This window comes from Hylobates moloch, unplaced genomic scaffold (assembly GCF_009828535.3).
Source record: "Hylobates moloch isolate HMO894 unplaced genomic scaffold, HMol_V3 SCAFFOLD_11, whole genome shotgun sequence".
Classification (NCBI taxonomy): domain Eukaryota; kingdom Metazoa; phylum Chordata; class Mammalia; order Primates; family Hylobatidae; genus Hylobates; species Hylobates moloch.
The window spans coordinates 90122098-90147433 of record NW_026652286.1 but is presented as its reverse complement, the minus strand read 5'-3'; the positions used below and the strand labels follow the sequence as shown (position 1 = coordinate 90147433).

The 25336-nt window shown below is 47.0% G+C and overlaps 1 protein-coding gene across 15 annotated transcripts in view; it reads right to left on the bottom strand.

Moving 5' to 3' along the window:
• CEP164 (centrosomal protein 164) overlaps positions 1-25336 on the bottom strand; it is a 98278-nt gene that overhangs the window by 56680 nt on the left and 16262 nt on the right. For 5 of the 15 annotated variants that reach the window (XM_058446392.1, XM_058446397.1, XM_058446393.1 and 2 more), the window contains 3 exons: positions 18196-18307; positions 8926-9124; positions 4339-6024 (listed from right to left, as the gene is read on the bottom strand). In XM_058446392.1, the coding sequence (XP_058302375.1) occupies positions 4339-6024; positions 8926-9124; positions 18196-18307 (1997 nt within the window). Of the gene's footprint in view, positions 1-4338; positions 6025-8925; positions 9156-18195; positions 18308-22811; positions 22915-23808; positions 23912-25336 lie in introns of those variants that run through there. The other 10 variants (XM_058446389.1, XM_058446388.1, XM_058446391.1 and 7 more) reach the window with 5 other exon arrangements.

The following is a 25336-nucleotide window of genomic DNA, read 5'->3' as shown; positions in this document are numbered from 1 at the left end:
ACTTTGGGAGCCCAAGGTGGGAAGATCATTTAAGGCCAGGAGTTCAAGACCAGCCTGGGCAACACAGCAAGACCCCATTTCTACAGAAATATTTTAAAGATTAGCCAGATGGGGTAGCATGTACCTGTAGTTCCACCTACTCAGGAGGCTGAGGAGGAAGGACTGCTTGAGCCCAGGAGCTGGAGGCTACAGTGAGCTATGATGGCATCACTGTACTCCAGTCTGGGCAACAGAACAAGACCCTACCTCAGACCAGCCTAGGCAACACAGTGAGACCCTGTATCTATAAAAAAAAAAAAAAAAAAAAAAAAAAAAATACTAGCTGGACATGGTGACACATGCCTGTGGTCCTAGCTACTTGGGAGGCTGAGGCAGCAAGATCAATTAAGCCCAGGAGTTCAAGGTTATATGAGATATAACCACTGTGAGATATAATCACTGCACTCCAGGCTGGGAGATAGAGCAAGACCCTGCCTCTAAAAATAAAAATGACCCTGTCTGGAAAAAAAATCAACACTAACTACAAAAAAATACACATGAGCAACTAAAGAAGGACTCTCTCCCCTCTCCACTGATGAGGAAGGTGGCTGAAAGGAGGCTTGCCGAAGGGCAGCAGTGGGGCTGACCAGGTCCCTTCTTTTCCCTGTTCTCCTTCCTGCAAGCAAGGGCTGGAGAAAGAAATCAGGCTACGAGTCAGAATTCGTGAGACCTCCTGCTACTCACAGACTCTCCGATTCTCAGTTTACTCATCTGCAAGATGGAGATGATGTGTGCCTTGCCACCTGACTAGGTGTGCAGAGAAGCTCAAGGAGACGAGTGCTAGGGGCCTTTGTGAGTGGCCCAGGGCTATACCAAAATTATAAAATTGCCACCATCACAGGGATTCACATTACAATAATCTAGGCTTATCAGAAGCAAGGATGGCAATCTGGTGACAATTTACAAAGACTCCTTCAAGGCCGGGCGCGGTGGCTCACGCTTGTAATCCCAGCACTTTGGGAGGCCGAGGCAGGCAGATCACGAGGTCAGGAGATCGAGACCACGGTGAAACCCCATCTCTACTAAAAATACAAAAAATTAGCCGGGCGTGGTGGCAGACGCCTGTAGTCCCAGCTACTCGGAGAGGCTGAGGCAGGAGAATGGCGTGAATCCGGGAGGCGGAGCTTGCAGTGAGCCGAGATCGCGCCACTGCACTCCAGCCTGGGCGACAGAGCGAGACTCCGTCTCAAAAAAAAAAAACAAAAAAAAACAAAGACTCCTTCAAAATTCATTTCTCAAACTTAAAATGTCTAAGATGACACAAAAATTCCAATCCTCCCTAATCCCACAAAGACTGAAGAGAGAAAATGAAACCCAGAGGCGGTCAGGCTGAGGTTCAGAAGATCCATCTTCTCACCTATAGCCTCAGCCTAGGGGCCAGACCAGTGGGTGGGTTCCCAGCAGGGCCCATTTCTGCATCAGGTGCTCATCAGGAAAGTAAGGTGAGAACCACTCCTGAGCTTCTGCAGGTCCGCAATCATCTGGCCTGTTGTAGAACATGTTTGTGAAGGAGAAAATGAGCTGATAATCGTAACACTGGCCAGCAGTGCACTGGCTAAACACCTTCCGTGCAGTGTCTCATTTTACTCTCACAACCACCTGAGACTGGCTCTGCCATTATCCACAGTCCCCATATGAGCAAACGGAGGTTGGTGAGGTCAAGAACCCTGCCCAGGCTGGGCGTGGTGGCTCACGCCTGTAATCCTAGCACTTTGAGAGGCTGAGGCGGGCGGATTACCTAAGGTCAGGAATTCAAGACCAGCCTGGCCAATATGGTGAAACCCTGTCTCTACTAAAATACAAAAATTAGCCAGGCATGGTGGCAGGTGCCTGTAATCCCAGCTACTGAGAAGGCTAAAGCAGGAGAATCACTTGAACCCCGGAGATAGAGGTTGCAGTGAGGTGACATCATGCCACTGCACTCCAGCCTGCGTTACAGAGTGAGACCCTGTCTCCAAAAAAAAAAAAAAGAACCCTGCCCAAAGTCACAGAGCCAGTGAGGGGCAGAGATGGGACTGGAACCCAAGGCTATCTCTAAGACAGTACTTTATATCAGCTCTAGCTGTGGCAGAAAAAAGAGCCTAGGACATACATGGTTCCTGACACCTATAACCCCAGTACTTTCGGAAGCCAAGGCAGGAGGATCACTTTTAGGCCAGGGGTTCAAGACCAGTCTGGGCAACACGGTAAGACACACCATGTCTACAAAAAAATAATTTTTAATTAGCTGGATATGGTGGTACACATCTGTAGTCTCAACTACTCGGGAGGATTGCTTAAGCCCAGGAGCTCAAGGCTGCAGTGAGCTACGATCACACCACTGAACTCCAGCATGGACAACAGAGCAAAACTCTGGTCTCCTAAAAAAAAAAAAAAAAAAATGGCCGGGGGAGGGGAAGAGCCCCAGAAAGCTTCTTCAAGGTAAACTAGGCAAACCAGGCATGCTCCTCCTGGTTTCAGCCCTTCCAACCAGCCCATGTATCAGCAAGCAAAATTATCGCCACACTGTATTTATGGAAAATTACAGACTCCTAACATGGCTAATTTGCTAATATGCTGGGGGCTTGAGGGAGGGAGACAAGCATGCTGAGGGCTTTGTTCTCCCAGGCCTTGACCAAATCAGCGATTAGTGGAGAAATTATACATTCCTGGCTCCTAGCTGATCATCTTCTATAGATGGCCATTAACTCTGAGTATGGGGCTATGCGTGGAGTTGTCCTTCAGAGCAGATAGACTTACTGCCATTGGGCTAATTAAAACTTGCAGGATAATCTGCAGCTTATCCGATATTTATAGTGCTACAGTAGTTATTAAAGCTAACAGAGAACCAGTGCAAGCCAGCAATAGGAAGCAGAGGGAACAACTGGATAAAGCCACAGCTGGGCAACAGCAAAAGAATAGCTGGAGAAATTCAGATTGATCCCCATGGTCTCTGATCCAACTTGACTTCTGAATGAAGAATATGGTGACTCTTTAAAGGGACAAAGGTAGAATGATAGGGCAAGGCCAGCCATTTGATAAATCCCAGTAGGGGAGGAAGTGAACTCAAGAGTGACGTCACAAATATGGTCTACACAAGTCTGACACAGATTATCCATGTGGTTTTCTGGGGACCCTAGGAGGCAAAGAGCAGAAGCAGCTCACTGGATGGCAGAGAAAGGTTCTGGCCTCTGTCTCTCATAAGAATATTAGCTCTCAGGCCAGGCACGACAGTTCACACCTGTAATCCCAGCACTTTGGGAGACTGAGGCAGGCAGATCACTTGAGGTCAGGAGTTTGAGACCAGCCTGGCCAACATGACAAAACTCCGTCTCTACTAAAAATACAAAAATTAGCCAGGCGTGTTGGCACACACCTGTAGTCCCAGCTACTCAGGAGGCTGAGGCATAAGAATAGCTTGAACCCAGGAGGTGGTGGTTGCAATGACCCGAGATGGCACCACTGCACTCCAGCCTGGGCAACAGAGCAAGACTGTCAAAAAATATATATATATATATATAAACTCTCTAATCAGGTGCAGTGGCTCATGTCTATAATCCCAGCACTTGGGGAGGCCAAGGCGGGTGGATCGCTTGAGAACAGGAGTTCGAGACCAGCCTGGCCAACATGGCAAAACTCCATTTCTACTAAAAACACAAAGAAATTGGCTGGGAGTGGTGGTAAGCACTTGTAATCCCAGCTATTTGAGAGGCTGAGGCACGAAAATCACTTGAACCTGGGATTCAAGCGATAGAGGCACAGATTGCAGTGAGCCAAGATCCACTGCACTCCAGCCTGGGCAACAGAACAAAACCCTGTCTAAAAAATAAAATAAAAATAAAAAATAATATTAACTTTCTAGTTCTGCCTGATTTCAAGAAGAAATAAAGTTCAGAGCTTTGGGGTAGGCTGCCTATTTCCAAATAGGAAGGACCTCTCTCTAGAATCAGCTGATAGGAAAAACTTCCCAAATCCCAGGAAGGTGTTTATATCCTGCACGAATGCCAGGATTACTGACGTTCTGCTCACCCTCAAAACGGATCATGTTCAAAGCACATGAACCACCCGTGAATTACAATTACAGCCAGGGAAGGGAAATCACAGATACCCTCAGCCCTATCTTGCAGGTGATGGGGTAGAAGAAACTTCAAATATGTGTCATCCCATAAAATGGCCATTTGGGTAGTTAAAGGGCCAATAGTTACGAAGGTAGGGTGGGTAACAGAAATGCAGTCCTGATGGCTGTGGTAAGACATCAACTCCACCTGCTCCCTCCCTGCCAAGTTTAGGCCTTTAGGCCATGCTCACTAAGACGCCTACCTGGTTGAGATGCTGCATCTTGCCTGGCTCTGTAGCAAGCCCTCCGCTGGAGCTCTGCTGGACTAGCTCCTGCCTGAGGGTGCTGCTGCTTGGCTGGAAATGGCCTTGCTGAGAGGCCTCTTGCCCAGCCGGGGCAAGAGCCACCTCCTGAGGATGTTCCAGCAGCTCTGGCTCCCATGACAGAAACCTCGAGTCCCTCTCCGTAACTCTGATGGCCTCGTGCTCACCCTCACTAGACATCCTAGAAGACTCAGCTGCCATGCAACAGACTGTGCTGGCGCTGTATCTGCACGGCATGTCCTGCATGCTCTCAGGCAGCCCCAGGCCCTCCGGCCACCTGGAGATCTTGACCATCTGCAGGATGTGCTGGTAGAACCTCTGGTCCTCAGAGTAGTCTTCACTTTCTGACTGCTCCTCGTCAAGGCTCTGCATGTGGGACATGTGAGGAACTAAGAAGGGGCTGAAGTGTTGATCTCTGAGACCCAAGTCTGACTGAGCCACACCCTCCTCAGATCCCCGTGAGCTCTGCAGGTTCCAAGGGAAGTTGTTCACCTCATCCAGGAAGGGAGAGCCCAGGTGTGAGGCCAGGTTGCTGCTGCTGCTGCTACTGCTGCTGCTCTCCAAGTCAGGCCCAGACATGCTAGGCTTCTGATCTTTATAAGGGAGCTCTGCAGACCCTAGGGCCTGTCTCTTCTCACTGGCAGGAGGCTCCTCAGGGGCCCTCCCTGAAAGGGGATTCTGAGCTGGTTCTGATGCCAGGGTTTCAGGTGGTATTAGCAAGAGCCCCTGAGGTAGATCTTCAGCTGAGGCCCCTAGAGCCTCAAGGTCACTGGGCCCCGTTTCCTTGCAGCTTCCTGGGATATCCTTATTGACAAGCTTGGAGACCTGTTCCATCCACAGTCCAGGAGGTTCTCTCTTCCTCCTCCCGCTGCCTATGCTCCCACCTTCCCCAGGAACTCCCTGCCAGCTCAAGTCTTCAGTAGGGCTGCTATCTAACAACAACTTGCTCTTCCTAGCAGGCAACATGTGGCCGGAAGAACAAGAAGACAGGGAGGGCTCCTCCTCAGGGGATGACATGGGAATGGGGCTTTGGCCCTTGTCCCCTCCAGGGCCAGTGGAGCTCAATTTGACTAAGCTGTGGCTGTGCTGCTCCCCTGTCAGCGGCAGGCCTTTGATGGCTTCAGAAAGCTTTGAGTGGACAGGTGCCTGGCTCCTGCTTTCTACCACATCCTGCACATTTTGGAGAAGCCCAGTGTTCTGAGGGGCTGGAGTGCCCAGTTTCTGCTGTCTGCTTCTTATTTCCAGCTCTTCTGTTTCAGGGTCTGAAAACCCCAGGCAGATTTTTTCTGTCGCCTTCTGGAGTTTCTCCAGACCCTGCTGATCATCTAATTCTCTTCTGCATTGGGCTGGGGCCCTGCCTAAGATTTCCTCCATGTCAGCAAAGACCTGCTGGATTTGGGAAGGTTGGCCTTTGGAGAGTGGCTGCAGCTTTCTGGGAAGGGCACCCATGAAATGCCAAGGAGTGTCGCCCAGCATGCCTGGGCTCTTTCCTTTGTTATAGGATCCCTCACTTCTAGCCTGAATCTCTTGATCTAGGTCCAGATCAGCAAGCCCAGGTGCTGACGGAGGGGAGAGGCTGCAGAGAAAGGATGAAGGAGGCAGAATTCCCTCCTCAGGCTGCGTTTCCTAGATGGGTATATAAACATGCAGAGAAAACGAAGACAAAGCACTTCTGATTTACACTTGCTACCTCAGCCCCTGGCAAGCCCTCAGCAGAAATCCACCCTCTATTTAAACCCTAAAACTTAAAGTATAATAAAAAATAAATAAATAAATAAAATCAATAGCAAAAAATAATAATAAAAAAAAATTTTTAAATAAAAAATAAAGTAAAACACAAACTGAAGAGGGAAGAAAAGATAAAAACTCCCTTGGGCTGAAAATATGTTGTTTTCTAGGCTCCAGTTTCCTTATCTACAAAGAGGAGGCTCCACTAGATCAATGGTTTGCAAACCTTGCTCCACGGAACCTGGGAAGTTCAGTACCTTGGGGTACTATATTGTGCATGTGACAGAGAAGAGGTGTCACAAAGACCCACACTGCCAAGTTCAACCAAAGAAGCTCCATTTCTTTTTTTATAAGCTGGACCTCTATAGAGGAACTGACTTTTCTACTACAAACTAAAGTCTGAAAATCGCCAACCAGATTATCCCTAAGGTACTATCCAGCTCTCAGATTCTGTGATTGATTAGTTTTATAAAATGTACCAACCTTGGGCCGTGTGTGGTGGCTCATGCCTGTAATCCCAGCACTTTAGGAGGCTGCGGCGGACGGATCACTTGAGGTCAGGAGTTCAAGACCAGCCTGGCCATCATGGTGAAACCCCATCTCTACTAAAAATACAAAAAATTAGCCGGGCACAGTGGTGGGCGCCTGTAGTCCCTGCTCCTCGGGAGGCTGAGGCATGAGAATTGCTTGAACCCAGAGGCGGAGGTTGCAGTGATCCAAGATCATGCCACTGCACTCCAGCCTGGGCAACAAAGCAAGATGCTGTCTCAAAAAAAAAAAAAAAGAAAAAGAAGAAGAAGAAAAGTCCACCAACCTTATCAAGGACACCCAGAAATTTTTTAACAGGGAGAGAAGAGAAGCATAACAAATGACCCGAGACTTGAAAACTCAGTCTAGCATTGTATACCAAAGGAACCAGTTGGTATTGCTTGAGAGACCTCCACATAGTCACAGACCCTCTGGGCTAGAAAAACTTCTAAAAAATCAACCACCCCTCTACAAACATTCACACTGAACCCCACCTGACTGTGACTGCACACCTCCAGAGAGTCCAAACCACTTGCATCCAGGCTGCCCACCTGGCTCAGAGCTGTCCCCTGGACAAACTCAAGTTTGAGGCACCTGTCCTGAGCCCTAAGAACCAGACTGACAGCCCGGGGCTGCCCCATTTTCTTCATTTCCTGAAACCACGGAAGGAACTTTTTTAACAGAGGGCTCTAAGAATCCAATCACACATCTACATCTCGGTCCTTTACCCAGCTCTCCACCCCAGAACCCTCACTTCATTCTGTCTCCTGCCTTTCGTCAAGCCACAGCCTGCCCACATGTCTGACTACCATTTCAAATAATCCTGAGTCCGTGAAAAGCCCCGTGGCCACCTTTTGCCATTCAAACACATTACATTGGAAAATCCAGCCTAGCTGGAAATTATCTGCCCTTTTCTCCATCTGGAGGAATGGGCTTGTTACCATGTTTCTCAGAACCATGAATAATATGTCAGGGAGGGGAGGGAAAAAAGAAGCGTCTGTGGAGCTTGGACAACAGGAAGCACAAGGCTCTGGAGGGAAACAAAAACTATAAACAAAAGAGCAAAAGAACTGGACCACTGAAGAGGGTTGAAACGATGTTCCCAGTGCTCCCCACTGGCTGAGCTGAGTTCCTATGTCCCTCCCTCTCTTCAGCATGCCCCACCTACCCCAGGCCTGGGGAAAGGGACCACCACAGAGTTCTGGGAGAGCCTGGGCCTCACTTTGTATGGCTCCAGGTCTTAGTTGCTCCACCTAAATCATGTGGGCAATAACTCCACCTCCTAGGTTCAGATGTACTAAAGGGACAAATAAAACAATAATTAATATGAACACCTTGAACTCAAATACAAAAGCTACTTATAACCAAGGAAATCAGGCTGGGCATGGTGGCCCACACCAGTAATCCCAGCACTTTGGGAGGCTGAGGCGGGTGGATCACTTGAGGTCAGGAGTTTGAGACCAGCCTGGCCAACATGGTGAAACCCCAACTCTACTAAAAATACAAAAATTAGCCAGGTGTGGTGGCAGATGCCTGTAATCCCAACTACTCAGGAGGCTGAGGCAGGAGAATTGCTTGAGCCTGAAAGGCAGAGGTTGCAGTGAGCTGAGATCACGCCACTGTACTCCAGCCTGGGTGACAGAGTGAGACTCCGTCTCAAAAAAACAACAACAAGGAAATCACATTGCAATTAAACTTCAGTTACCCACCACTCACTGAGGACACTGGCAAATCTAGATGAGTAGATAAAGCCCAAGGCTTTTCTTTCAAATCTTGAAGGCACTGGTGTTTTGACAACTAAATTATGGCTACATCTGACATCTAGGAATTCACACCACTTTAAGACAAATAAGGAACCCACACTAGGGAGGCCTGACTCTGAATAAAGAGAAAGGACACTTCACTCAGTTCACTGGCTTCTGCCAACTGCTTTCAGTTCCCACTCTCCAGAGCAGCAGATGCCATTACTGCTACTACTACTGCAAAAAACCATTCTCAGAAGAGCACTCTCTCTCATCAATCCTATTAGGTAACATGCACTTCCCAAGTGGGGAGAAAGGAAATGTGTAGACATGGCAACAACTTCCAGAATTCCAGAAGCTGAAAGGAAAATCGACTAGAAGACAGGCAAAGTTTAGATCATATACTATCAAGAATTTACCATATTCTGACTGTTGTCTTCAACCTCCCAGCCGCAGACACCTAGAGGTTCCCAACATCCCTCCAGATTTCAGCCCTGGCCTCTCTGGGAGGAGGCATCCACTGACTCACCAGGGAACTCTTGGGGGTCTCTCTGTCCTTCTTGTCTTTCTTTTCCTTTTTTTTTTTCTTCTTCTTAATGGCCCCAGAAGTTGACAGCTTTGCCCGCTCTTGGATCACCAAGTTCCGATAGTGTTCATCACATGGATGGTCCCACGTAGACTGCCCGTTGGTGAAGTTGAAATAGTAAATGTCACCTGTGATGTCCTGGCTGGGGATGGGCAGAGTTCAGAAGTTAGTTCCTGCTCAGATACAAAAGAAGAAAAAGAAAAAGAGGGGAAAAAAAGAAAAAGGGAGAAGAGGTGAAAGAAGAGGAAGGGGGGGTGGAAAAGGGAGGGAGAAGACGGAATGAGAGGGGTTAAGAGCGGAGGGAAGGAAAAGATTAACACAAAATCAAAGGGTACCATTTGGCTAAGGAGGAGTTAGCTTAGATATAGGAAGAAAGGATTGGGATACCTAATCTCTAGATGGTGATGTATAATCACTGGACTTCTTCAGAATGCATGCTGGACTAGTGTAGGAACAAACTTGGTTTTATTTAGATGGAGAAGTATAAAAACTACGGTATGTTGAACATAAGTGCTAGGATAAATCTTAATATTTTAATAAACAATCTAAGGAAGAACAATGCATTGTGAGAGCTCCGGTTTTACAGAAGACTCTAAACTCATAAGAAGTAATAATCCTGCCGGGAGCAGTGGCTCACGCCTGTAATCCCAGCACTTTGGGAGGCCAAGGCGGGCGGATCACCTGAGGTCGGGAGTTCAAGACCAGCCTGACCAACATGGAGAAACCCTGTCTCTACTAAAAATACAAAATTAGCCGGGTGGTGGCGCATGCCTGTAATCCCAGCTACTCGGGAGGCTGAGGTAGGAGAATCGCTTGAACCTGGGAGGCGGAGGTTGCAGTGAGCCGAGAATGTGCCATTGCATTCCAGCCTGGGCAATAAGAGCGAAACTCTGTCTCAAAAAAACAAACAAAAAAGCCTGCCTGCTTGCCTTCCTTCCCTCCCTCCCTCCTTCCTTCCTTCCCTTCCATCCATCCTCCTTGCTTTTTTTTTTTTTTTTTTTTTTTTTTTTTTTTGAGTGAGTTTGTCTGTGGCACGATCTCGGCTCACTGCAAGCTCCACCTCCCGGGTTCACGCCATTCTCCTGCCTCAGCCTCCCACGTAGCTGGGACTACAGGCGCCCGCCACCACGCCCGGCTAATTTTTTGTATTTTTAGTAGAGACGGGGTTTCAACATGTTAGCCAGGATGGTCTCGATCTCCTGACCTTGTGATCCGCCCGCCTCGGCCTCCCAAAGTGCTGGGATTACAGGCTTGAGCCACCGCGCCCGGCGCTTTCTTCTTTCTTTTCTTCCCTCTGTGGCCCAGGCTGGAATACACTCGGCTCGGTGCAGACTCCCTGCGTCCGGCTCCCGTGATTCTCCTGCCCTGGGCTGCGGGCTGCCTGGGATTGCCGGCGTGCGCCACCACCCCTCCCTGGTTTTTCTCCTTTGGCTGGAGGCGCGGTTTCACCATGTCGGCCAGGCTGGTCTCCAGCTCCTGACCTCAAGTGGTCTGCCCGCCTCGGCCTCCCGAGGTGCTGGGACTGCAGACGGAGCCTCGCTCACTCGGTGCTCGGTGTTGCCCGGGCTGGAGTGCGGTGGCGTGGTCTTGGCTCGCTGCAGCCTCCGCCTCCCAGCCGCCTGCCTTGGCCTCCCAGGGTGCTGGGATTGCAGCCTCTGCCCGGCCGCCGCCCCGTCTGGGAGGTGGCGAGCGTCTCTGCCTGGCCGCCCATCGTCTGGGTTATGAGGAGCTCCTCTGCCCGGCCGCCCCGTCTGGGAGGTGAGGAGCGTCTCTGCCCGGCCGCCACCCCGTCTAGGAAGTGAGGAACGTCTCTGCCTGGCCGCCCATCGTCTGGGAAGTGAGGAGCGCCTCTGCGCGGCCGCCCCGTCTGGGAAGTGAGGAGCGTCTCTGCGCGGCCGCCCCGTCTGGGAAGTGAGGAGCGCCTCTGCCCGGCCACCCATCGTCTGGGATGTGAGGAGCGCCTCTGCCCGGCCGCCCCATCTGGGAGGTCTACCACAGAGGCCAGAAGCAATGTGGGGGCTGGACTTGGTGGCTCACGCCTGTAGTCCCAGTACCCTGGGAGGCCGAGGCGGGTTGATCACTTGAGGCTAGGAATTTGAGACCAGCCTGGCCAACATGGCGAAACATATGAAAAATACAACTGAGAAACCAACCAACCAAGCGACAACAAAACAGGTCTACCCTGGAGTCATACTCTAATTTTTTCTATTTTCCTCCCTTTCTGATCCTTTATCCCACTTTCTTTTTCTTCCTCTTCCTTCTCCTTTGTCAAATAGAGGATTGAGTTATTACCATTGATCCATACAAAGTCCCTCTCTCATTTATTTTCTTTAATTCCCACCCCCCATTTCTATTCCCCGTCTTCCCATGTGTAACCTTCCTAATGTTTGATATGCATCTTTTTGTTTGTATGTACTTTTAGAAAATGTTTATTGTTTTGTGTGCAAAAAAAAAAATCGAAATAAATAAATAAATAAATTATTAACGTAAGAGATGCTGAAAAAAAAAAAAAAGACAGGGTCTTCGCTGGGCACAGTGGCTCAGGCCTGTAATCCCAGCACTTCGGGAGGCCAAGGCGGGCAGATCACGAGGTCAGGAGTTCAAGACCAGCCTGATCAACATGGTGAAATCCCATCTCCAGTAAAAAATACAAAAATTGGCCGGGCATAGTGGCTCACACCTGTAATCCCAGCACTTTGGGAGGCCAAGGCAGGCAGATCACGAGGTCAGGAGTTCAAGACCAGCCTGATCAACATGGTGAAATCCCATCTCTACTAAAAAATACAAAAATTGGCCGGGCATGGTGGCTCATGCCTGTAATCCCAGCACTTTGGGAGGCCAAGGCAGGCAGATCACGAGGTCAGGAGTTCGAGACCAGCCTGACCAACATGGTGAAACCCCATCTCTACTAAAAATACAAAAATTAGCTGGGCTTGGTGGCACGTGCCTGTAATCCCAGCTACTCGGAAGGCTGAGGCAGGAGAATCATCTGAACTGGGGGGGTGGAGGTTGCAGTGAGCCAAGGTCGCGCCAGTGCACTCCGGCCTGGGTGACAGAGCAAAGACTCCGTCTCAAAAAAAAAAAAAAAATTAGCTGGGCGTGGTGGCGTGTGCCTATAATCCTACCTATTTGGGAGGCTAAGGCAGGAGAATCACTTGAACCCAGGAGTTGAAGGTTGCAGTGAGCCGAGATTGTGTCATTGACCTTGAGCCTGGTAGACAGAGGAACACTTGTACACTGCTGGTAGGAATGTAAAATGGTGCTGCCACTTTGGTAAATAGCACGGGGGTTCCTCAAAAAAATTAAACCAAATTTAATATAAGATAAAATTTAACTTAAATATAAAATAGATTTTACAATAGATTAAGTAATTTTAAAATAGCTGGGCACCATGGTGCACACCTGTAGTCCCAGCCACTTAGGAAGCTGAGGCAGGAGGATCCCTTGAGCCCAGCTGTTCGAGGCTGCAGTGAGCTATGATTACACCACTGCACAGCCTGGATGACAGAGCAATACCCTATCTCTAAGAAAAAAATTAATTTAATTTAATTTAAAATAGAATTACCATGTGACCCAGTAATTCCATTTCTGGGTATATACCCAAATGAACTGAAAGCAGGGATCCAAACAGCTATTTGTACACCAGTAATCACAGCAGCATTATTCACAATAGCCAAAAGACAGAAAGAAGACCAAATGTCCATTGACAGTCCGGGCGCGGTGGCTCAAGCTTGTAATCCCAGCACTTTGGGAGGCCGAGGTGGGCGGATCACGAGGTCAGGAGATCGAGACCACAGTGAAACCCCGTCTCTACTAAAAATACAAAAAAAAATTAGCCGGGCGTGGTGGTGGGCGCCTGTAGTCCCAGCTACTTGGAGAGGCTGAGGCAGGAGAATGGCGTAAACCCGGGAGGCGGAGCTTGCAGTGAGCCGAGATTGCACCACTGTACTCCAGCCTGGGTGACAGAGCGAGACTCCGTCTCAAAAAAAAAAAAAAAAAAAACAAATGTCCATTGACAGATAAATTGATAAACAGGGCTGGGCACAGTGGCTCACGCCTGTAATCCCAATACTTTGGGAGGCAGAGGTCGGGAGTTCAAGACCAGCCTGGCCAACATGGTGAAACCCCGTCTCTACTAAAAATACAAAAATTACCTGGGTATGGTGGCACGTGCCTGTAATCCCAGCTAATCGGGAGGTACAGGCAGGAGAATCGCTTGAACCCAGGAAGCAGAGGTTGCAGTGAGCCAAGATCACACCACTGCACTCCAGCCTGGGTGACAGAGCGAGACTCTGTCTCAAAAAAGAAAAAACTGATAAATAGAATGTTGTATATACATGCAATGGAATATTATTCAGCCTTAAGAAAGAGTTCTCACGCATGCTACAACATAGATGCACCTTGAGGATATTATGCTAAGTGAAAGAAGTCGGACACAAAAGGACAAATATTGCATAATTCCACTTATATGAAGTACCTAGAATAGGCAAATTCATAGAGCCAGAAAGCTGAATGGTGACTGCCAGAGATTAAGGAGAGGGGAAAATGGGGAATTAATATTTAATGGCCATAGAGTTTCAGTTTGGGGATGAAAACATTCTGGAGATGGATGGTAGTGACAGCCATGCAACATTGTGAATGTACTTAATGCTGCTGAATTGTCCACTCAAAAATGCTTAAAATGGTAAATTTCATGTTATATATATTTTACCACAATTAAGAAAAAAACATACAAATTTATTGACTTCAGTATGACAAAAGAAAGCATAAACCAAATTAAAAGACGTGACTGGGATAAAATAGTAGAAATAGTGGTAAGATACCACTACTATTACCCAGAATACCCAGAATAATCAAAGAGTTCTGCCACCTTAACAAAAATAAAAGATAAGCAGTCTACTAGACAAAAAGGCAAGAGATATAAACAGGTAAATCACAAAAGATCAACAGATAGCCAATTCAACTCTACAAACAACTTGGGAAATGCAATTTAAAGTGATCCGTTGTTATTTTTTGCCCTTGGATTGACTATTTTTTTATTGACAATTTTTTAATTGATAATATTTCTAGGCTGGGTGCTGTGGCTCATGCCTGTAACCCCAACGCTCTAGGAGACCGAGGCAGGCAAATTGCTTGAGCTTAGGAGTTCAAGACCACCCTGAGCAACATGGCATAACCCCATCTCTACAAAAAAAATACAAAAATTAGCCAGGCATGGTGACATACACCTGTAGTCCCAGCTACTCGGGAAGCTGAGGTGGGAGGATCGCTTGAACCCCGGAGGTAGAGGGTGCAGTGAGTCATGATCATACCACTGTACTCCAGCCTGGGGACAGAGCAAGACTATCTCAAAAACAACAACAAAAAAATAAATAAATAAATTTAAAAAAACAAAAAAAAAAACCAACTCCAGTAATGAAAATGGAATAAAAAATTGTCCTTATTTGCAGATTACATTTTTCTACAGGGTAAATACGTCCTACAGACATTTAAAAAAAACTAAATACTGCAAATGGAAACAGACCATGTTCATGGGTTAAAAGTATTGTTTAAGATGTCAATTTTCCCCAAATTGATTTACAGAGTCAACTCAAGCACAATAAAAATCCTAATAGGACACTGACAAGCTATTCTTTTTTTTTTTTTTTTTTGAGACGGAGTTTCGCTCTTGCTGCCCAGGCTGGAGTGCAATGGCACGATCTCGGCTCACTGCAACCTCCACCTCCCGTGTTCAAGCGATTCTCCTGCCTCAGTCTCCCAAGTAGCTGGGATTACAGGCATGTGCCATCACGCCTGGCTAATTTTGCATTTTTATTAGAGACGGGGTTTATCCATGTTGGTCAGGCTGGTCTCGAACTCCTGACCTCAAGTGATCCGCCCACCTCGGCCTCCCGAAGTGCTGGGATTACAGGCATGAGCCACCGTGCCCAGCCTTGGAAACTGACAAGCTATTCTAAAATTCATATAGAAATGCAAAAGACCTAGAATATGACTTTGAAAATGGAGAACAATCATTTAAAGGTAAAGGAGGATTTACCTTTAAATGATTTCAAGATTTATTATAAAACTATAGTAATCAAGACAGAATGGTACTGGTGTAAAGACAGACAAAGAGCTCAATGGAAGAGAGCAGAGGATCCAGAAACAGCCCTCACTTCATGGCCAATTAGGAAAATATCTAAATGTCTTTCAATATAAGACTAGTCAAATAAATCAAGGTTTTTGAAAATCATGGTACATCTCTACACGGGAAAGCATGCAGCTGATGCAAGAATGAGTAGGCCTACACAAACGGACATAGAAGAACAGTGTATATAATAAAGTGCTTATGTTTAAAACCAAACCATTGTTGGGGAGGGGGTGCATGCATGTGTATTAAAAGAGTCTAGAGATGGGTGCAGCAAAACAACATGGCACATGGATACATATGTAACAAACCTGCACATTGTGCACATGTACCCTAAAACCTAAAGTATAATAATAAAAAAAAAATTAAAATTAAAAAAAAAAGAGTCTAGAGAGAATTTACCAATTAATAGTAATTACCCTTAGGAAAAGAAGAAGGGTAAAAGATGGGTAAAGAAGAAGAAGGGTAAAAGGTATATATACCTACATTTTAATGACTCATTTTATTTGTTTTTGAGACAGGTTCTCTCTGTCCCCCAGGCTGAAGTGCAGTGATGCAATCTCGGCTCACTGCAGCCTCAACCTCCCAGGCTAAAGTGATCCTCCTAACTCAGCTTCAGAAGTAGCTGGGACTAAAGGTGCATGTCACCACCCCCAGCTAATTTTTGAATTTTCTATAGAGATAGTTTCACCACATTGCCCAGACTGATCTCAAACTCCTGAGCTCAAGCAATCCTCCAAACTCAGCCTCCCAAAGTGCTGGGATTACAGGTGTGAGTCACCATGCCTGGCCAACTTATTTTAAAAAGTGAAAAGTAGGCCGGGCACGGTGGCTCACGCCCGTAATCCCAGCACTTTGGGAGGCCAAGGCGGTCAGATCATGAGATCAGGAGTTCAAGATCAGCCTGATCAACATGGTGAAATACATGTCCCTACCAAAAATACAAAAATTAGCCCGGCGTGGTGGCACACACATGTAATCCCAGCTACTCAGGAGGCTGAGGCAGAGGTTGCAGTGAGCCGAGGTTGCAGCGAGCCGAGATTGCGCCATTGCACTCCAGCCTGGGCGACAGAGCAAGACTCCATCTCCAAAAAAAAAAAAAAAAAGTGAAAAATAATTCACACTCTCCTTACAGGATAAAAAAGGATGTTAGCCACCACTAGCAGGTATATAAAGGCAGCTGGCATAAAAGCTGGTATGCAGCTGGCCCATAACCAATGATAGTTTCCTTCCATCCATCAAGCTAGGTACTGGAAACAGAATCCACTCCTGTAAACTTATCCTACAAACATGACCAGAAGCCCTCAGCACCTCGAACATTGTGTAAAGTCCTGACAAATTTACTTCAATAGAGGTGGGAGAAGGTTAAAGGAAAGGCGGCTAAAAAGATCAAGAGAACAGGTCGGGCTCAGTGGCTCACGCCTGTAATCCCAGAACTTTGGGAGGCCGAGGCAGGTGGACAACCTGAGGTCAGGAGTTTGAGGCCAGCCTGGCCAACACGGCGAAACGCCGTCTACTAAAAATACAAAATCAGCCAGGCATGGTGGTGCATGCCTGTAATCCCAGCTACTCGGGAGGCTGAGGCAGGAGAATCGCTTGAACCCAGGAGGTGGAGGTTGCAGTGAGCCGAGATCGTGCCATTGCACTCCAGCCTGGGCAATAAGAGTGAGACTCCATTTCAGAAAAAAAAAAAAAAGATCAAGAAAACAAGAAGCCTGCTATGTGAGGAAAAGCTAGAAGGACTGTGATTCTTCAGCTAACAGTAAGGCGACAACTGTAATCACTTTGAGCTATGGCCAACACAGTGAATGGTATGAACAAGAACAGGATGATTATGCCTTGTCTACAAAATTGCACAAAACCAGCAGAAGAGGGGACCCCTAGGATACCTGAGGACCAGTTTGGGATAAGCATAGGGAAATCCCAGTCTAAGGCAGGAAGTAAATTTATGGCACTCACTTTAGGGAGACAAGCTGGAGAGAGCTCTATGCATGTGATCAGGAAGAGCAGTGCAAGACAGGAGGACAGGGTAGACACGGAGAACACAGAGAACAGTGTCACCACGAGCAGGGAGCACTGCAGTCCTCAGGAGAAGGAGGGAGACAGCAGCAGTGGCATGGCTCCTTCTAGCTCCCCAACCTTGGCCACTCTGTCTTTCCTCTCCATAAACCTCTGTTTCCCTGAGACAACCTGAGTGAATCACTGCTCCTTCCAACCCAAAGAGCTCTAGCCAAAATTGAAAATATCAATGAATCCATGAATGTGAACCTATTCATGAATAGGTTACATCAATTCAGATATGGCAGAGCCAAGTGTTCCCAAGGGACACAGAAACCCTTTGCTGGTCTGCATGGCCTCACTGCAAACCTCTTTAACATCAACATCCATTTTATTTTATCTTTTTAAGTAGTAGTTTTATTTATTTATTTTGGGTTTTTTTTTGAGATGGAGTCTCACTCTGTCGCCCATGCTAGAGTGCTGTGCCGCAATCTCGGCTCACTGCAACCTCCGCCTCCCAGGTTCAAGTTATTCTCCTGCCTCAGCCTCCTGAGTAGGCTAGGACTACGGTGTGCACTACCACACCCAGCTAATTTTTTGTATTTTTAGTAGAGACGGGGTTTCACCACCTTGGCCAGACTGGTCTCAAATTCCTGACCTCAAGCAATCCACCCACCTCTGCCCCCCAAAGTGCTGGGATTACAGGCATGGGCCACTGTGCCTGGCAAGACCAGTATCCATCTTAGACATGCTATGGAGGTAAAGTTGTCACTTACAATATCAGTCTGCAAGGAGTAACAACAGCCCCTCAGCACATCCTAAACAGATGCTGGTGCTAGAGGACCGGACCCAGGGCAGTAGCTCCTGTGGCCTTGGACATAAGCATTGAACCCCATCCTAGCGACCGTCCAGTCAGCCTACACTGAAGCCTGAAATAGCAGGCAGCATAGCAGAGGGGTGGCACAGTACTGTCCCTGACTGTACAGGATAGGCTTGGAAAAGCTGGCCAGTTCAAACTGATCTCCAGTATTAGCTTCCCTCTGCCTCTGCTAGGCCAAGTCAGTGGGCCGCACCCGCTGCTGACTTACCATGGTCTCCACTCTCCAGGCAGTGGGGCCATGATGCCCTCGCGCGCCAGCCACATCAGTTCTGGTTCCTTGATGGGATCAATACCAATCTCCCGGGCAAATTCAAGAAGTTCTGCAAGGAGAGGCAGAGGTGGGAAAGTAAGAGAGATGAAAAGAAGAAAAAAACTCACAATCCTTTTTCTACTTTGTCTTTTCTCTCCATCAATGAGAAAATTGTATTTCTTTAAATTATAAACAATAAACATATGTAATTGTTTCCTTACAATTTACAAATAGTACACTTGAATCCAAGCATGCTATCTCCACACAATGATATAATCTGAAGCCAGGCATTAAAAACGCAAAACATAGGCCAGGTGCGGTGGCTCATGCCTGTAATCTCAGCACTTTGGGAGGCCAAGGCGGGTAGATCATGAGGTCAGGAGTTCGAAACCAGCCTGGCCAACATGGTGAAACCCCATCTCTACTAAAAATACAAAAATTAGCCCAGTGTGGTGGTGCACATCTGTAATCCCAGCTACTTGGGAGCCTGAGGCAGGAGAATTGCTTGAACCCGGGAGGAAGAGGTTGCAGTGAGCCGAGATCACGCCATTGCATTCCAGCCTGGGCAATGACAGCAAGACTTTGCCTCAAAAAAAAAAAAAAAAAAAAAGGCAAAAAATAAAATAAAACCAAGACTTCATTCCAGCAGGGGCCTCAGAGGGAAGAACCCCAAAACCATAGCCAGAACCATCCAGGATGAGCACAGCCTTACCAGAAGGTAGTAAGCTCTCCCAAGATTTGCAAAAGCTTGGTACAAAAGCACTCATCATTCAATCAACAAGCATGTACTGAACAACTACAAGTGACTAAGCTCCTTGAGGACATTACAAACACACAATTAGAGTACAACCCAGGTGACACGTGCTGTAATGAAGACATGTCCTGTATGCTATGGGAGCAGAGAGAAGGCAGTGATTGATTCTGCCTAGGGGCAGGGAACTATCTGAGCTGAGAAAGTGTATGATACTCACTGAACCCTCCCTTCCATGAAGGCAGTTGCCTCTTTTTCAATTTTGCAATATATTATGGACCCTAATACTTTTGTTCTGGCTGGGTGCAGTGGCACATGCCTGTAATCCCAGCACTTTGGGAAGCCGAGGTGGGAGGATCGCCTGAGTCCAGGAGATCAAGACCAGCCTGGGAAACATGGTGAGAACCCGTCTCTACAAAATATATGAAAATTAGCTGGGCATGGTGGCATGGGCCTATAGATGCAGCTACCCAGGAAGCTGAGGTGGGAGCTTACATTCTAGTAGAAGAGACAGCCAGCAATGAGCCTGAGAAGGTCAAGGCTACACTCCAGCCTGGGGGACAAAGCAAGACTTCATCTCAAACAAACAAACAAAAATTTTGTTGTACTCTGGAAATGAAGAATTTCGAAAAGCTCTTTTGCCACAGAACTGAAGGACAGTGGAGATACATATACTGACTTAAGAGCTATCTCAGCCAGGCATGGTGGTTCATGCCTGTAATCCCAGCACTTTGGGAGGCCAAGGCGGGCAGATCACTTGAGCTCAGGATTTTGAGACCAGCTTGGGCAACATGGAGAAACCTCACCTATATAAAAAATACAAAAAGTAGCTGGGCATGGTGGCATGTGCCTATAGTCCCAGCTACTTAGGAGGCTGAGGCAGGAGAATCGCTTGAGACAGGAAGCAGTGGTTGCAGTGAGCTGAGATCCCACCATTGCACTCCAGCCTGGGCGACAAGAGTGAAATCCTGTCCGAAAAAAAAAAAAAAGAGCTATCTCATGTACAGGAAAAAAGATAAATGAGATAACCATTGGAACATGTCACCAGAACCCCCAGAAATGATTAAATATTCAAATGACATCAATGCTTAAGCTGGTAATAGCCCAGGCCAGAGGGCATCACCAATGAGCCATCTCAGTGGAAAATTTGGAGGTTGACATACCTGGGAACTAGGAAAGAAAAAATATTTTTTCAAAGGACTGCCTGGAACTTGATTGGCCAGAGACTAATTTATTCATTTTTCACAAACATTTTTGAGTGCCTCCTATGTAACAGTCACTATGAGCCATGAATAAGAAAAAAACTAGTCACTGCCATTATGGAGCTTACATTCTAGTAAAACAGACAGCCAGCAATGAAGTAAACAGATAAATATACAAAAAATTAAAGCTTCTGATAAACGCAATGAAGGAAGTAAACGAGGCAGGAGCTAGAGAACATCAGGGTGGAAGAGCATTCCTTTAGAAATGATGGTCAAGGAATCGAGCTGTTGCACTCCAGCCTGGGCAACAAGAGTGAAACTCCATCTCAAAATAATAATAATAATAATAATAATAATAATAATTATTATTATTATTATTATTATTATTATGGCCAAGGAATGCCTCTCAGCAATGTTGACAGTTAACTGAAACCTGCACAAGCGAAAGGAGCCAGCCATGCAGAGCACTGGAGAAAGAGCATTCAGGCAGAAGAAGCACAGGTGCAAAGGATCTGTGACAACCAGTAGCTCTGGGGACTGTCAGAAAGCCAGTATAGCCAGGTATGGTGATGCACACCTGTAATCCCAGCAGGTTGGGAGACTGAGGTGGGTGGATTGCTTGAGCCCAGGAGTTCAAGACCAGCCTGGGCAACACGGCAAGACCCCATCTCTATCAACAAAATACAAAAATTAGCCGGGCCTGATGGTATGCACTTGTGGTCCCAGCTACTTGGGAGGCTGAGGTGGGAGAATCACTTGAGCCCAGGGGGTCAAGGCTTCAGTAAGCCAAGTTCACACCACTGCACTTCAGTGTGAGTGACAGAGTGAAACTCGGTCTCAAAAAACAAACAAACAACAAAAAAAGGCCAATGTGACTGGTAGAGAGAGCCAGGTCACAGAGCCCTGCAATCCCATCAAGGGTGTTATGTTGAGTATACCGGGGACGTGGGGGGGAGACTAAAAGCACAGCCCTGACATGATCTGCTTTATAAACAGTAAGGCTAATTAGGAAGCTACTGAGATAGCCCAGGAAGAGAAAATGATGGCTTGAAGTTAGAATGCCTACACCTGGACTGGGCCAAAGAAAATTTTTATAAACATCCTTGGAAAAACCTTTGACTCCATTTACAACAGTAACCAAATGTATACAAATTTAAGAAATAGGCCATTCATGGCCAGGTGCAGTGACTCACACCTGTAATCCCAGCACTTTGGGAGGCCGAGGCGGGTGGAGCACCTGAAGTCAAGAGTTCAAGACCAGCCTGACCAATATGGTGAAACCCTGTCTCTGCTAAAAATACAAAAATTAGCTGGGTGTGGTGGCGTGAACCTGTAGTCCCAGCTACTCGGGAGTCTGAGACAGAAGAATCACTTGAACCTGGAGGTTGCAGTGAGTCGAGCTCACGCCACTGCACTCCAGCCTGGGTGACAAAGCGAGACTCTGTCTCTAAAGAGAAAGCAGGAAAGAAAAAGAGGCCAGTCGTAATGGCTTATGTCTGTAATCCCTGCACTTTGGGAAGCCCAGGCAGGAGGATCACCTGAACCCAGGAGTTCAAGACTAGCCTGGGCAACACGGTGAGATCCTATCCCTACAAAAAAATTTATTTTAATTAGCCAGACCCATGGCATGCACCTGTAGTTCTAACTACATGGGAGGATCACCTGAGCCCACGAGTTCAAGGCTGCAGTGAGCTATGATAGAGCCACTGCATACCAGCCTGGGTGACAGAGTAAGACTGTCCCTAAAAACAAAAATACGGAAAACAAAAAAACGCCCTATGCTATAAGCAAAGTCCAGCATTTAACATGAGATCCATGTATTCCTAGAGATGCAAGAATTGTGAACCCTGCTCTCAGATCCATGAACCACCTGAACTATAAGCAAACTTTGCATGCCTAGATGATAACTCGTCAGAATTTCAAAGAAACTTTCACTCCAAATAATTGCATAGTGCTTCAAAGTGCAGGCCCTATGGCCAGCCACAAGTGGCTCATGCCTGTAATCCCAATCCTCTGGGAGGCCAAGACAGGGAGATCACTTGTCAGTTTGAGACCAGCCTGGCCAACATGGCAAAACCCCGTCTCTACTAAAAATACAAAAAAATTACCCAGGCATAGTGGCACACATCTGTAGTCCCAGCTACTAGGGAGGCTAAGGCAGGAGATTCACTTGAACCTCGGAGGTGGAGGTTGCAGTGAGCAGAGATCCCGCCACTGCCCTCCAGCCTGGGCGACAGAGTGAAACTCCATCTCAAAAACAAACAAACAAAAAAAAACAAAAAACAAAGTGCAGGCCCTAGAGTTTGAATACCTGGAGGCGGATTCTAGCAACACCACTTAGAATAGAACTGTATATCCACAAGAAGTTAATCTTTCTATGCCTTGGTTTCCTCATCTGTAAAATGGGGATAATAATAGTACCTAACTCACAGAGTTGCAGTGAGGGTTGAAAAGGTAATACATGGACCAGGTATGGTGTCTCCCACCTGTAATCCCAGCACTCTAGGAGATGGAGGTGGGAAGATCACTTGAGGTCAGTTTGAGACCAGCCTGGCAACATGGCAAAACCCCTTCTCTACTAAAAATACCAAAATTAGTTCCCCAGGTGTGGTGGCAGGCACCTGTAGTTCAGGAGGCTGAGGCACGAGATTCGCTTGAATCCGGGAGAGGTTGCAGTGAGCCAAGATTATACGACTGCACTCTAGCCTGGGTGACAGAGTGAGACTGTGTCTCAAAAAAAAAAAAAAAAAAAGGAAAAGGTAATAAGGTAATACATATAAAGTGCTTAAAACAGACACTGGCACATAATAAGTTATGTTGTTATTGTTATTAATAATGTTATTGTTGTTTAAAAAAACACTGCTCTAAGCTCTAAGTTTGTGCTTAGGAAATTGGATTTCCCCTGGTCTCAGAACACACTGTATTTAGATATCCCCTACTATGTTTCCATTTAAATCTAATCATTGCTCTAACCCAGAGACAGCAAACTTTTTCTGTAAACATCCGGATAGTAACTATTTTACCCTTTGTGGGTCATATACCTCTCTTACAGCCACATATCTCTGCAGCTGTACCATAAAAGCAGCCACACACAATACATAAACCAGTGTGGCTGTTTTCCAATGAAGGTTTATTTACAAAAACAGGCAAGTTGCCAGGCAAGGTGGCTCACGCCTGTAATCCCAGCACTTTGGGAGCCAGAGGCAGGCAAATTGCTTGAGGTCAGGAGTTCGAGACCAGCTTGTCCAACATGGTGAAACCCATCTCTACTAAAAGTACTAAAATTAGCTGGGTGTGGTGGTGCATGCCTATAGTTCCAGCTTCTCGGGAGGCTGAAGTGGGAGAATCGCTTGAACCTGGGAGGCAGAGGTTGCAGTGAGCTGAGATCATGCCACTGCACTGCAGCCTGGGAAACAGAAAGAAACTTAAAAAAAAAAAAAAAAAAAAAAAAACAGGCAAGAGGCCAAGGTAGGCTCACATCTGATCTAACCCAAATATACTAAGCAACTCTGTACAGGTACCATACTTTGCATTGAAAGAACAAAAATAAACCAGACATAATCTCTGTCCTCAAAAAACAAACACAATACACCACAGGCCTCTTCACAGACTTGTTACCTTGCTCACTAGGAATGTAGGTCTCATCATAATCTTCTTCCAGAACCAGCTGATCTCCTATGCGGAGGGGTTGTCCAGCCATGACTCATCTGGGCTCAAACACCTAGATCCCAGAGATCCCCACCAAAAGAGAAAACTCAGTGACCAAGCTTAACAGGGGAAAAGTTGGCACTGGGTCATGGAGCATCTAGGTCAAACCAGACCCTGCAGAGCAATTTGGCCAGGGCCTTCCCAGGCTCCAGGTATAGTGGAGGGTGAAACCAACAACTCAAGGCTCACAGGCTCTGCTCCTGTGAAAGGTCTCCCAAAGGCTTGATGAACACTTGGTGAACCACAAAACATCTTCAAGCCTGGCTCTGTCAAGAGTTTGACTTTGTACCCCGCCCCCACGATAGAAGAAACAATTATAATACAGAACCACCCAGCAGAAAATCCTAGTGACACCAAAGTAACCAGCAGCACACACACCCCCATATACCAGCACATCTCCGTGGCACACCCCCCATCTCAACACATATTCGTATCTGGATGTCCCGATTCATACCCAAAATGCCCTCAGGAAGCTTACACTCCAGTGGTGGGAACAACCTCAAGAGCAGCAGAAGGCAGAAGGGAAAAAAAACTTCCTGTTCTGGGAGTACTAAGATAAGGGCAAAAAATTTCCCCGAAGAAAGAAAGCAAGGAAGGAAGGGAGGGAGGCTGGCAAGAATTCTGGTGGTGGAGAAAGGCATTCTAGACAGAGGGAGCATCTTGCGCAGACAGGTGTTCCAGAGTGCGGATACCAGCATGTGTGACCGGCTGATCACAGAGAGCCTTGTAGACCGTGCTAAAGAGCCTCCACCCTGTCCTACACCAGAGGGGAGTCACTGAGGGCTCTGGTGAAACAAAGTATCACAGGGTGGCATTTTTTTAGGACAAGAATTCTGGCAAGAGTGGCATGGCTGGATTGGAGAAATGAGAGACTGGTGTCAGGAAAACCACTTGAGGAGGCTGCTGCCCAGGGGCAAGATGATAAGGGCTTTAACTAGGGCAGAAGCAGGGGAATGAAGAAGAGACAGTCAGAATGGACCCAGTGATGTCAAGCTTAATAGGACCAGGATATGGGGGAAAAGTGGAAAGGAGCTATATCCCTCCAAAATTCACATATGTATGTATTTTATTTTATTTTACTTTTTTTAACAGAGATGGTGTCTCACTATGTTGCCCAGGCTGGTATTGAACTCCTGGGTGCAAGCGATGCTCCCACCTCAGCCTCTCAAAGTAAGAAAAATACACATATTGAAGCCCTAATCCACAATGTGACTGGATCTTTAGGAGGTAATTAAAGTTAAATGAGGTCATTAAGGTTAAATGGCCTGATAGGATTAAAAGGAGAGGAAGAGAAAAAGGACCAGGAACCAGGGCAGCAGATGGGGCCCACTGCCTAGTGGCTTAGAGCTCTCTCTCTACCATCTGAGGACACAGCAAGAAGGCAGCTGTCTGCAAGGCAGCAACCAGCTACAGACCTTGATATGCGCCTTCTAGCTTC